Genomic DNA, 14839 nt, shown 5'->3' with positions numbered 1-14839 from the left:
CTTTTTTTTTTCCAACAGGTAATACGAGGTCCCATCTGGCGACCTCCAAATAGCGAAACACGAGATCCCTTCTGGCGATCTCCTTTAACTTGGAATCCCATCTGGCGATTCCTTTTATTCAAAGCGATACGCGAGGTCCCTTCTGGCGACCTTCTTTGACCAATATCGAAAATACAAGATCCCCTCTTGCGATCTAAGACAACTTGGAATCCCATCTGGCGATTCCCTTTTATTCGAAGCTGAAATAATGAGATCCCTTCTGGCGATCTCCTTTAATAAAAAACCAAAAAAACTATCTTGTAAATCGGTTAACCTGGAGTCCCCTCTGGCGATTCCCTTTTACCGCTTGCTCGATGTCGCTCTTCCTGATGGCAGGGTTTGAACATTATTATCTTTTCTTCTTGTTGTTTTAGAATCAACTCAATGATTTTTTCTTCGTCTTCAATTTTGTTGGAATGTATTAAGGTCTCCTCCTGTAACGATCCAAAAAAAAAACATATATGCAATGATTTATGATTAAATGCCATGCATGCATTCGTACCTGGTTTTGAAACATAGGCCCCATCATCTTCTTCGAGTTCATGAGATTCCCTCTTAACATGAGCTTGCTTTTGAAGTCGTATGCTGGATTCATCTCTCGTGTTGCCTCCGATCATATTCTTGGAGAAGAAATCTCTGACTTTCTTCAAATAGTCCTTTTTCCAAAATGTATGACTTGTCCTTGCCTCTTTGTCATGCTTTTGTCAAATGTTTTAACTTGGTTTTTAAAATCTATAGGCTTTCGTACATGAAAATATCTCTTATTGCCCCCAGTGTAGGGGTGTGATTCTAGTCTAGGCTTTTATAGAGAGAAGAAATTCGTTCAGCCGATGCTAAACTTTTTAAATGAGATAACACAAGACATGCACTGTTGGGATTAATGCAAAAATGACTGTTGTGAGATCAATGCAAAAGAGAAAGAAGTCAATGGCCAAACTTTGCTTTATTGATTTAAGAGCCTACATCAAGCATAATATCTTTTTACAGAGTCAGAATTCACAGGTCGAGCTAGGTCTTCTCCATCCATTCTAGCCAACTTCAGTGCTCCTCCTGAGAATGCCTTCTTTACTATGTAAGGACCTTCGTAATTCGGTGCCCATTTGCTTTGATCGTCTCCAGGTAGTGACAATATTTTCTTCAATACTAGATCCCCTTCTTGAAACAACCGCGGTCTAACCTTCTTATCATATGCCTTGGCCATTCGTTTCTGGTACAGTTGGTGATGACATATTGCGGCCATCCTCTTTTCACTGATCAGGTTCAGTTGCTCATATCTCACTTTGGCCCACTCGGCCTCTTCTAATTCGGAGTCCATCAATACTCTTAACGACGGGATTTCTACTTCCAAAGGCATCACTGCTTCCATACCGTACACCAAAGAATATGGAGTGGTTCCTGTCGAGGTCCTAACTGTAGTGCGGTATGCGTGAAGAGCGAACGACAACATCTCATGCCAATCTCTATATGTGACTACCATTTTCTGAATAATCTTCTTGATGTTCTTGTTGGCGGCTTCTACTGCGCCATTCATCTTTGGTCGGTATGGCGAAGAGTTTGAATGCTTGATCTTCCACTTGGTACACAAATCCACTATCATTTTGCCATTGAAATTCTGTGCATTATCGGTCACTATCTTTTCCGGAGGACCATATCGACAAATCAGATCCTTTTCTATAAACCTCTTCACTACCTTCTGTGTTACATGGGCATACGAGTTAGCTTCCACCCATTTGGTGAAGTAGTCAATAGCCACGAGGATGAATCTATGACCATTGCTAGCTTTTGGGTTAACAGGCCCGATCACGTCAATCCCCCACATTGCAAATGGCCAAGGGGATATTAGATTAAATAGAGGAGCTGGGGCATATTGACCTTGTCACTGTAAACTTGACATTTATGACATTTCCTGACATAGTCGATGCAGTCTTTCTCTAACGTCATCCAAAAATAACCAGCCCTTTGTATTTTCCTTGCTATCATATGCCCGCTAGCATGGGTTGAGCAAATCCCCTCATGGACCTCCCGTAATGCCTTCCTAGCATCTTCCTCATTCAAACACCTTAGCAGGGTTCCATCAAATGATCTTTTGTACAAAATCTCTTCATCTAGATAGAAGTCTACAGCTAACCTTCTCAAGGTTTTCTTATCCGTTTTGGAAGCTCCCACCGGATATACATGATTTTGCACAAGGTTCTTGATATCATAATACCAAGGTTGTCCGTCCATCTCTCCTTCAACTAAGCAACAGTGAGCTGGGTCATTTCTAATATCAATGTGTACCGGTTGTACCTTGCACTTGAGATCAATGGTAGTCATGGCAGCTAGTGTGGCCAAAGCATCTGCAAAATGGTTCCTCTCCCTTCCCAGATGGGTGAATCTAATTTCTTCAAATTTCTTTGCTAGTGTGGACAGGTATTCCTGGTACGGCCTTAACTTTTCCTCCTTGGTCTGCCATTCCCCCTTAACCTGACAGATAATCAACATTGAATCTCCGTACACATCTATCTTCTTTATCTTCAGCTCTAATGCCGCTTCTAGACCAAGGATACAAGCTTCATACTCAGCTGTGTTGTTGGTGCACTCGAAATGTAGTTTAACCGAAACTGGATACTGTTTCTTATCAGGAGAGATTATTACCGCACCAGCCCCGTTACCATATACATTCACTGCACCATCAAAAAACATTGTCCACCAATCTGTCTTCTCTTCTTCTTTCTCTATTGACAATATATCTTCATCAGGGAAGTCAAAATCCAAAGGTTCGTACTCTTCAACAGCATTATCAGCCAGATGGTCCGCGATTGCACTTCCTTTTACGGCTTTCCTTGTCATGTATACTATGTCATATTCTGCTAATAGAACTTGCCACCTTGCAATTCGACTTGAGAGAAATGGCTTGTTACAAATGTACCTCAGAGGATCCACTTTTGAAATCAACCAAGTGGTATAGTATAACATATAATGCCGCAACCTCTTTGCTGCCCACACCAACGCACAACAAAGCCTTTCTATCTCCGTGTATCTAGACTCACATTCAGTGAATTTCTTACTTAAGTAATAAATAGCTCTTTCCTTCCTTCCGGTTTCATCATGCTGACCCAATACACATCCCATAGCTGCTTCAGTCACTGTTAGATACAATACTAGAGGTTTTCCCGATACCGGAGGGACCAGTAAAGGTGGATTTTGCAAATAATGCTTGATTTTATTGAATGCCTCCTCACACTCCTCATTCCAGGTTCCGGGATTCTTTTTCCTTAGTAGTCGGAATATTGGTTCACACGTCGTTGTTAACTGAGCTATGAACCGAGCAATGTAGTTTATCCTTCCCAAGAATCCTCTTACTTCCTTCTCCGTCTTAGGGGATGACATAGCTTGGATGGCCCTTACTTTATCTGGATCCACCTCTATACCTCTATCACTTACCACAAATCCTAACAGCTTACCCGATTTAACTCCAAATGAACATTTTGCAGGATTGAGCCTTAATTCATACTTCCTCAATCTCTCAAACAACTTCCTCAAAACTTCAACATGATCCTCTCCTCTTTTAGACTTGGCAATCATGTCGTCTACATACACCTCAATTTCCTTGTGCATCATGTCGTGGAACAAAGTCACCATTGCTCTTTGATAGGTTGCTCCTGCATTCTTCAATCCAAATGGCATGACCTTATAGCAGAATGTTCCCCACGGTGTGACAAAAGTTGTTTTCGTCTTATCCTCCGGAGCCATTTTTATCTGGTTGTATCCTGAAAAACCATCCATAAAGGAATATGTGGAACTCCGGGCAGCATTGTCCACTAAAACATCTATGTGTGGTAGAGGAAAATCATCCTTGGGGCTAGCTTTATTCAAATTCCGAAAATCCACGCATACTCTAATCTTCCCCTCCTTCTTAGGCACCACAACAATGTTAGATACCCATTGTGGATATCTAACTACTTCTAGAAAACCAGCATCCCATTGCTTCTCGAGTTCTGCCTTGACCTTGATCCAGAAATCCGGGTGGGCCCTCCTCAGCTTCTGCTTGATTGGCTTACAGCCTTCTTCCAACGGTATCTTGTGTACTACAATATTTGTATCCAAACCAGGCATATCTTCATAGGACCAAGCAAAGACATCTGAATATTCTTGTAATAGGGTGATCATTTTTATCCTTTGTTCAGAAGCAATTAAGGTACCTATTTTCAACTCTTTCTTGAGCTGATCACTACCCACATTGATGGTTTCGAGTTCCTCGGTGATAGGCTTCCAAGTTTGTTCCTGTTGTTCTACTAGCCTGGTGAATTCACTAATATTGCTTTCATCCCATTCTTCTTCTTCCATAGCTACCACATGCTCGTTCAAGTTTGGCCATTTATTCTTGATGCTAAATATATGTGATGTTGTAGGAGATCCGCTTTCAGGATTCCTGAAAGCGGGAAGTGTTTGGTGTAAATGCATAAAAAAGAAGGCAATTTGTGAAAAGTGCATGATCTCACAATTTATTTAAAGAAAAAGTGGGCTCCATGACAAACATAAAGTCTAACCGACAATTGAGCCTTGATTGTCGACTAGCGAAAATAAATGAAAACCAAACAAAGTAATGACAAAAGCATGTTAAGACAAACAAAATTGGTTTACATTTTGAAAACCACTGGAGCTTCTTGGGTCACCCAATTCTGAAACTTCTCGTCTTGAGCCAACTTGCGCACAAAGGTCTTGGCGGAGACTTCTTCTATGGTGTAGACCGTCAGTTGTGGGAGTGCTTCGTCTCCCTTTCTTGCTACTGTCTTCATGTCATCTCCTTCCACCTTGTTTTCCCCCAAGGTATTTATGCTCATGTTTGACAGCTCTTGATCAAGGCTTTCGGCTTCTTTATCATGTTGCATTATGTATGCAGCTTTTGGGAATGACACGCTAAGGGGAGGGATTTCTAGCTTTTCTTCATCAGGCTCTCTTCCTTTAATTCTAGCCATCCTTCTTGCCCTTCTCCGACCAGCAGCCAACCGATAATCCTTTTGGTTAGGTTGGTACCCTAACCCAAATTTTTTAGCAGCACTTTTCATCCTTGCCAGATTAACCCCTTCTGGTATCCTGATAATAAAGTTATACTGAAATGGGATCCCGCGGTTCAAAAAGCATAGACTTGCCATCCTTGCTGCTTCTGAGATCCTTGGCCTTCTTAGCACTGTGTTCTCCGGCACCCAGTCGGTGTTCACAATCTCAAAGGCATGGATATTGTTACCCTTGCAATCACCCGCTTCGATAAAAGGCACAGCTACATTCTTTGTCATGGATACTGTCTCCTCGGCCTTGACAGTTACCAACATCCCATTCATGATATACTTCAGGCATTGGTGCAATGATGAAGCTACTGCCCCCGCTGCATGAATCCAAGGTCTTCCTAACAACATACTATAGGAAGGGTGGATATCCATAACCTGAAGTGTTACTAGGAACGTTTGTGGTCCCACGTATAGCTCCACTTCTAGAGTCCCAATTATTGGCCTAGGCGATCCATCATACGCTCTGGCCATCATAGTACTTGGCTTAATATGGGATTCATCGATCGGCATTTCTTCCAGCATGTGCTTTGGCAGCACGTTAAGGGCTGAGCCATTATCAATGAGTACTTTTCCTATGAGGCAATCCTTGCACCTAACCGTAACGTATAAGGGCTTGTTATGTCCGGTACCTTCAGCATCCAGCTCATCAGCCGTGAAGTACAGGTAATTAGTTGCATGGATCCTTCCCACTAGATGCTCCATGGTTTTATGTTCAATGTCTTGGGGTACATATGCCTCATTCAATACCTTCTGCAAGGCGTTTCGATGCGGCTCAGAGCTGAGTATCAGGGACATAAGGGAGATCCTAGATGGAGTCTTCTTTAGTTGATCTACTATGCAATATTCACTATGCTTGATCAACTTCAGGAATTCATTCGACTCCTCTTCTGTTACTGGCTTATTAACTTCTAGTGCTTTGTCAAGATCTACCACTTCTTTACCCTTTTCCTTCCTCAACTCCTCCGAAGTAAAGCAACGACCACTCCTGGTCAACCCACTTATCTCAGTCTGGAACAAAGGAAGAGGAGCTTGAACGTTGGAGGCATAACCATAATTATAAGGCATGGCATTGTGATTCCCTTTTGTGTAGGACGGTTTAACCAAGATTAGCCTTGGGGGACCATTAGCTGTTTGTTGGACCCTGCATACTCCTGTCATCTCCATCTGATCTTCCATCATACTCACCTCACCCCTGTTCTCCATGGGTTCAATTCTCAATTGCCCCATTTTTAACATTTTTGCAATCTTTTCGCAAAACTCGATGCAATCCTCAATATAGTGTCCATCTCTTCCATGGAACTCACAATAACTACCTCCATCCGAATGGCCTTCCATATTTGCCTCTAGAAATCCTGATCGTACTAACATGTAGTACATCTTTTCCATAGACACCTTCAGCACCTTGCATTGATTTCCAACTTCTATCATGCCTATCCCACTACTACTTGAGGCATGTTTAGGCAACGGGTTTGAATTAACATTGGTCTTGTCTTCAAAGGATACCCATCCTATCTTAATAAGCTCCAGCAATCTTTTCTTGAAAGCGTAACAGGTTTCAATCCCATGCCCAGGATTACCCGCATGGTACTCACAAGTTAACTCGGGCTTGTACCAAATTGGGAATGGTGGTTGTAATGGTAGTGTAGGGATAGGAGTTATGTGCCCAATGCTCAACAGTTTGGCGTACATGTCCTTCAAAGGCATGGGTAGCGGTGGCAGTTGTTCTGAAGGGTATCTCGTATGGGGTCTTTGGTAGTGATTTTGGTAGTTTGATTGGTTATTTGTTCGATTAGGCGAAAAAGATTGGTTAAAGTTTATGCGTGAGAATTGAGAGGTAGGTACTTGTGGATTGTGGGAATCTACTTTCTTGCCCTTATACCCGTCTTCCAGATTGTTAACATCGCCTTCTCTCTTTCTTCCAATAAAGCCCTTCTTTTCCACTGGCATTGCTATTCGCCCAGCTTTAATCCCCTGTTCTATCCTCTCAGCTATGCGTACCGCATCATAGAAATGTTGAGAGGAGCTACCCATTAGGTGCTCATAATAAGGTGCTTTGAAGGTATTGGCACACAAGCTCACCATTTCCGTTTCTATCAAAGGGGGTTGGACATGCATTGCCTCATCCCTCCATCTTTGCGCATAAGCCCTTACTGACTCCTGGCTCCTTTTCTCCATTGCCATTAGACTTGTTCGATCAGGAGCGATTTCCATGTTAAACTTGTACTGTTTGAGGAAAGCCTCCACCAAGTCTCTCCAGCTCTTGATCCTGATGCTGTCTAACCTCATGTACCAGCTTAAAGCGGATCCTGCTAGGCTATCTTGAAAGAAATAGATTAGCATTTTATCATCACGGATTACTTCCGCCATTTTGTTGCAGTATGATCGAAGGTGAGTGTTTGGGCATTCCAAACCGGTATACTTAATGAACTCTGGTATTCGAAAATCTTTTGGTACCACGATGTTTGGTACCAAACATACTTCGGCTGCTCGCATAGGGTCAAACCAGTCATTACCCTCAACTGCCCTTAATCTTTCTTCCAGAGCAAATAGCTTGTCTTGGTCTATCAAACTGGGAGACCTATTATCCGGGACTCCCTCCGTTGTTAGGTCAACAGTGACTGGAGTATGAGGTGGTAGGATAGGAGTAATAGGCACAAACTGTTGTTCATTGGCCGAGTTTGCCCCCTGGTTTTGAGATGCTTGAGGAATGTGAACTGCTGGCGCTCCTTCAAGCTGTCGTGCTGATGTTCCCTCCCCATTCTTAGCCCTTAGAAGCTGCTCAAGTAAGTCGGTTAGCCGAGAAACTTCATTCTTTACAGACTCCAACTCGGTCTGATAATGTGACTCTAAGTGAGCTCTTTCTTCGTTCTCCATTCTCGCTCGAGACCGGGTGTTGTGGATTTTGGATGTGGGACCTATGTTTCACGGTCTGGGATGCATGGAAAAATGTAAATGAGTGTATGATAAAGAAACAATGCATGAATACTCTTAGAAACTTGTTTTTAAAAAAAAACGATCGATGGCCAACATTCCTCTTGTGTAATGGGCATGGACTCTTTTTGTCACGTTCCTTATCAGGAGTAGTTGTGCTCAAGCTGCTGCTTTGGTAGGCTTATATTTATAAAAGATAGGTCAAAGCCCCTTTTCATTAATATTGGCTAATACATCTCTTGAAGAGAGGGTACAAAATAATAAAAAGAGAAATACATCAATCTTCCTCTTCATCCATATCTCTAGCCACTGGTAGGAACGCGAGGCCTCGATTCTCAATTTTCTCTAAAAAGGCATCTGTCTCAGCCAAGCTTTGTCGATAACGAAAGATGTCCCTTCCCACCCTTCGAGCATTGGCTCTAATAATTCGTGCGTGAATGGCAGCTTCATCCATTTGCTCATCTACCTTGGCCATCTTCTCTATAAGCAACATGTTGTTCCGATTCAAGGTATTGTTGTTGGTGTCGATCTGTTCTTTATGTTTTTCTGAAACTTCCAACCTGTTGGTCAACTGTTTCACCTTTTCTCGTTCTTTGTCAAACTTCACCTTCAACATTCTAATTTCAATTTTCTTAGCTGCCAAATCTGCCTTCAAAACCTCCTCTTCATTCCCCTTTCTTTCGAACTCTTGTAATTCAGCTAGCCGACTTTCTATCATCATATATTTCTTGTTTAACTCATCATACTTCTCAATTCGGTCTAACAACTCTGCTTTAACATGCAAGAATTTGTCCTGATTGTACTCAACATTCTCTTGATAGCCATCGAAGTCGGCTTTCAATGCTTCCAACTCAGAGCTGCTTTGCATCAAATCCAAAATCAATCTTCCTCTTTCTTTCTCAGACTCTTCTATTACGGCCTTTCCTTTGCTCAATTGCAGCTCCAACATCCCTATTTTCGCATCTTTGGATTCGAGCTGTTCGTTTAGAAACACTCTGCTTTTATCTCCTTCCATCATCATCTTTTCTAATGCTGCTTTATCTCCCTTACTCTTTCCCAATTCTTTTTGTAGCCTTTCTATTTGCTCTATAAGGTCTTCCTCATTACTGCCCTTTTTTCTTTTCAATGACCCTTCTTCAATTCGTGAAGGCCCATCTTCAGAACATGGCTTTTTCGGAGCGGCAATCGGGGTCAAATTCCTCCACTTTTCATATCCTTCGCTTGAGCTAGGGTCTCTCAAACTTTCTGACTCCTTCTGAATTAGAGTTAAATGGCTCCAATCTTGTTTGATGGTTTCAAGGACTTCTCGCGCGGATTGATCCTTAAAAAACCCGGAAAATTCAGCAAGTCCCACAGTTCTTGGGATGTGTTGTATGCCACCTAATTGTCTTATCACCAGAGCCGGAGCGTAGCTGACATAACCTGTGATCCCAATTAAAGGTACCCAGCATTTTTGTCCACAACTTACTATGACATCAACTGATTTAACCCAAGGGGCCTTCCAACTAAAGTTGCTACTAGGTAACTCTTGGAGTTTTTTCATCCAACCCTGATCACCTAGGATTCCCCATTCTTCTTCCTCTACTATCTTCAAGGGTTTTTGGTTAAACCACCAAAAATTATTAAAGATCGGCTTCTTGGTTTCAACATGGCTTACCATCCAGATGTATAATAACTGAGTACAACATCTTACTGCGCCTTTCCCTGTTTTTCTAAAATGGTTGAGGGTCAGCAAGGTCTCAGCTAATATGGCAGTTGTAGGGTTGACATGAGTATTTTCATATTCCACGAATGCAGCAGCAGCTTCTAGACTTATAACCCCTTTTAAGCTTGGAAATAACACGAGACCATAGATCCCCAGAGCGATTAACCTGTCTCTTTCTAACACTGAGGCGTCTCAGCTAGAATTTTTGAAATATTGGCCTAGTTCTCATGGCTTGAATAAACTGGTTATTAAAGCCAAAAATGCATGCTAATACATATATTGTTTTGAAATTTCTTTTGTTGTGAAAATATGATGTTATAATATTTATATATATATATTGGAGAGACTAGGCCGTATTTTAAAACAAAACAATTTTTAAAAATATGTATTTTTGTACGCTTTGACGCAAATCGAGTATTTTAATACTGGGTTTGTAAAAAATACAACCAAATATTAATCCACTTTGATAAAATAAATGCTGAAAAATCAACAATATTTTCAAAGATATTTTTAGAAAATTTTTGAAAGCAAAAGACATTTTTTGTTTTGAAAATCTTTGATGTTTTGATGAAAACCGGGTATTTTAATACCGGGTTTTGTATCTTTACAATATAAAATACCAACCAATATTAATCAAAATATAATAATAAAATTACAACAAAATCACATATATTTTTCTATAATTTTTGCAAATTTTTATAATTTTTTTCATATATATATATATAAATAATACAAAATATAATATATATATATATATATATAATAAATATAATATTAAATCGGGCTGGGCCGGCCCAAACCACTGGGCCGGACTCAGCCCAAAACCATGATGGGCCGAGGTCGGCCCAAAAATGTATTGGGCCAATCTCGGCCCAAAAATGTACTGGGCCGATCTCGGCCCAAAAAAAAATCTCTTCTGGGCCAGACCCGGCCCAGAAGACTGGGCTGGGCCAGGACCCGCCTGGCCCAGCAACAAAACGGGCGGGGGGAATTAATTTCCCCCCGCCCCTGCATGCAGAACGCTATTCGTTCTGCATGCAGAGAAGGAAATAAAGAAACGCCAGAATAGGGGAGGGAGAAGGGTTACCTGGCACGGAGGAGGCGGTGGCTTGCTGCGTTTCTGGCGGCGCTGTGGCGGAGGCTGGTGGTGCTGCGACTGTTTCCGGCGGTTTGGTTCGTTCTCCCCGTTGCTCCTTTTCTCTTTGTTTTTTTCGGTTTGCTTTTTTTCTTCTGTTTTCAGGTTGGTTCTTCCTCTCTTCCCATTCCTCTTCTCTGTTTTTTCGTTCCCCTCTTTTCCTTCTCTCTCCTTCGTTCTACCTCTTCCTCTCTCTCTCCTCTGTGTTTTCGTTTTTTCTCCCCGTCTCTCCTCTGTTTTTCTTTTTTTTCTTTTGTCTCCCCTTTCTCCTCTGTTTTTCCTCCCCCTCTCTCAGCGTTCTTGGCCTCTATTTATAGAGGCCAAGGACGCTGTTTTTTACAGCTCTCATGGGGAGCAGCCGGCTGGTCGCCATTGGGCGCGGCTGCCGAGGTTCGGTGGGTGGTGCGCGGTGGGTGGTCGACCATTGTGTCCGGTCGGTGGGCTCCAGGCGAGAGAGTGGCCGGCAAAAATTCAAAAAAAAAAAAAGCTTCCCTTTTTCCTTCTTCCCCGCTGCGTGATCGGGGGGAAGATGATGAACAGTGTCGTTCAAAATGACACCGTTCTGCTCTTTCCTTTTTTTTTTTTTTTTTTTGAATGCATGAAACGGCGTCGTTTTGGAGAAAACGCGCCGTTTCATTTAAATGTGGCGCCAAAACGCGCCAAATTTCAACTCAGCCCTCAATCCCCTTTTTTTCTTCAATTGCATCCCTGCCAATTTCGGTCTCTGTCCCTATATTTGGCCGCGTTTTTCACTTTGGTCCTTGGCCTCTGATTTATGCAATTGAGCCCTTAATTGATCAAAAAACTTCTAATTTCTTCAATTAGGCCCCTGAATCAATTAATTCTAGCCCCTCCATTTACGCGCCTCTTCCAATTTGGTCCCTGGTTTCGGATTTTCTCAATTAAGTCCCTAATTGGCCCTTAAACTTCAATATTTATGCAATTAGGCCCCTGATTTGACCTAATAAATTCCTAAAAAATATATTTTGGCCCCAGAACTTAAATTTCTTCTAATTAAAGCCCAAATTGCCTTAAAAATCAATTTTTCTTGCAATCAAATCCCCTATAAATTCATTTAAAAATCAAATTAAGTCCATAAACATCCAAATTTGGGCTTTTCTCCTCAAATTTCAAATTTTTCTTCTCAACAGGGCTCTCCTCCTTCAAGAATATACTGTAAAAAATCCAATCTTTGTATTTTTAACCTCATTGACCAATTTTCCAACCATTTTCTGAGCGCTTCTGCCTCCTGTTATTTTTTCTTAACCTCCTTTGGCTATATACATATTTTTATATATATATTTTGTGGGGACCCAAAAATGGGTTACAACAATGTTCATCATATACTCCTCACAGGATCCTTTGCTCCTCTGGTTACAAACCTTATTCAATTGCTGAGTTTTGAATTTGCAATGAAAGATCTAGGCCCAATTCATCATTTTTTAGGTATTGAAATCACTCAAACACTTGAAGGACTTCACCTCTCTCAATCACATTATGTGTTGACGATCCTTGAACGAGCTGGTATGGTGGATTATAAACCAATGAGCACACCACTGGAAGCCAAGACTAAGACTGCAGCAACTGATATATTACTGCAAGATCCATAGGTTTTTCGTGGGCTTGTTGGAGCCTTACAATATCTAACACTCACCAGACCTGATATTTCATATAGTGTTAATTTTGTCTCCCAATTCATGCACGCACCAACTATCATACACTTCAAAATGGTTCATCGCATCTTAAGATATATCAAAGGCACAATTGATACTGGTTTAAACTTTACTTCCCACTCTACACTTGATCTTTGTGCCTTCTCCGATGCAGATTGGGCAGATTGCTCTACAACAAGACGCTCCACAATCGGATACTGCACATTCCTTGGCAGCAATCTCATTTCATGGTGTGCAAAGAAACAACCCACTGTCTCTTGTTTTAGCACTGAAGCCGAATACATAGCTATGGCACACACAACGACATAGCTTACATGGCTCACCTTCATCCTACAAGATCTTCGCATCTCACATACTTCTCCGCCAATCCTCTTCTGTGATAATCTCAGTGCGTTGCACATGACTGTCAATCCTGTGTTTTATGCTCATAGCAAACACATTGAGTTGGATTACCATTTTGTACGTGAACGTGTTGCCCTTGGACTTCTCATTACTCAACACATCTCTACTCATGACCAAATAGCTGACATCTTCACAAAACCTATGTAAAAAACTGCATTGGCTTACTTCAAGAACAAACTATGCCTCCGACCCCGACCTAGTTTGAGGGAGGATATTAACGGTAACAAAATAGAAACAGAAAGAGACGTTGAGACATTGGTTGATTATAGAAACAAATCAACTGCAGCAACAAGGAAGGTTATGTTGGAGAACAAGACAGAAACAGAAAGAGACGTTGGTTGATTATAGGAGTAAATCAACTAAGAATTAGGCTATTTAATGTATCCAATTTAAGCAATTTGTATTGCTATATAATAACCAGCAGCCCTTGTAGAATGTATTGCTGTAGATTTCTTAAGAAGCAGAGAAACCTTTTAATACACCTATCCTCTGTAATTTTTCTCTCCACCGATTAAAACCATGATATCGATGATTAATAATAAATTTTGATATAATTTTAACAAGATTTTCTTATTCTCGCTAATAAAACCATGATATCATTTAACTTTATTTTGTTATTTTGTTATTTTGAATTCACTAAAAAATGTTCTTGCAAATTATTAGCAATGCAATAATCATAATTATAAAAGGTAAAAGGTAACACGTAGAGGAAAAAAAAGCGAGGAAATTTGTAAAAGTGCTTTTAGCATTATCAATTCCAATCAAACAGCCATAACTGCTTGAAAATCATCTTTTGCCCAGAATGATAGAGATAAACCAAAGAGATCAACCCAGCAAAAGCTATCAACAGCAATAGCTTTATAGCGCAGTAAAGATGAAATAAGAGTTTATTAACCAAACCTCAATCAAAAAACTACGTAAATCGAAAATATCTGAAAACAAAAAATAAAGCATCTTTCTTTTTTATCTTCTTTTTTTCAAATTTCTGCTTTTTTTTTAACTTGTTTTTTTCTCACAAAGGAAAAAAGTGTTTCTACAGCAAATAAAAAATTTAGTCCAATTGATCAAGGCAGTCTTTGCTACCTTAGTCGACTTGCTTCAAAGTTGTCATGCATTTTGTAGTTTGAGACTCAATTTCATGCCCTCATGACTAGTTTTTTAACAAGTATCAAACAGTTAATCGAGACTAACGTATTTATTATTTTCTAAATTAACATTTACTTTTAACACATTGAGGATGGTCAATCTAAAATTTGATTAAAGGACTTACTTTCTGAATACCAAAATTAATCCATAGATATTATTTTGTTATAATAAAAGGAGAAAAGCAGCTACAATAGAATCCCTAATCTCAATAAAAACCTAAGAGGGTTGAGGTCTATTCTAATATAAATACAAAGTGACAGTCCAAACAATATACAACATTTATTTCAAGTCCTAGCCCAGATTGGCTCAAAATACAAACTATGTTACAGAGGCCAATTCTTAGATCCTTGAGTTTGCTAAAATTAATTATAACTAAAACTATTCAGAATTTTACCGTGGATTACATAGTGTAATTCATAGTAAAAGCATGATCTCCTTTAGTTAGAGGTATTTTTTTGCCTTTTTCTTTGTTTTTTCTTTTTAATTAATTTTTTTTGTTCCATTTAGTTCTTTAATACTAATTTTTTTTATATTTAGTTATCACACTCTCATGACACAAATCTCAGATTTGACGGGTTAACCTAATTTGGCGGGTTAACCTAATTGATTCATATTTATTTTCTTTTTCTTAATTAGTTTTTTTTTTCCTTCTAATTTCATCTTTTAATATCGATTTGATTGAGAATTAAATTTCATGATTTGTTTTGTTTACTTTTCATTAGATTATTGTGATCTCATAAGGGGATTTTGTTGTACC

The 14839-nt window shown here is 40.2% G+C and overlaps 1 protein-coding gene across 1 annotated transcript; it reads right to left on the bottom strand.

The window, feature by feature from the left end:
• Nucleotides 1-1003: 1003 nt before the first annotated feature.
• Nucleotides 1004-7037, bottom strand: LOC127904834 (uncharacterized). Its single transcript, XM_052449796.1, is given in 5 exon segments — nucleotides 1004-1896; nucleotides 1899-4321; nucleotides 4729-5336; nucleotides 5466-5779; nucleotides 5939-7037. Coding segments are annotated over 5 exon segments (5337 nt in total).
• Between the last annotated feature and the right edge of the window lie 7802 nt (nucleotides 7038-14839).

Source organism: Populus trichocarpa, unplaced genomic scaffold (genome assembly GCF_000002775.5).
Source record: "Populus trichocarpa isolate Nisqually-1 unplaced genomic scaffold, P.trichocarpa_v4.1 scaffold_45, whole genome shotgun sequence".
Classification (NCBI taxonomy): Eukaryota; Viridiplantae; Streptophyta; class Magnoliopsida; order Malpighiales; family Salicaceae; genus Populus; species Populus trichocarpa.
The sequence above is the reverse complement of the archived record's forward strand: the minus strand, read 5'-3'. Positions and strand labels throughout refer to the sequence as shown.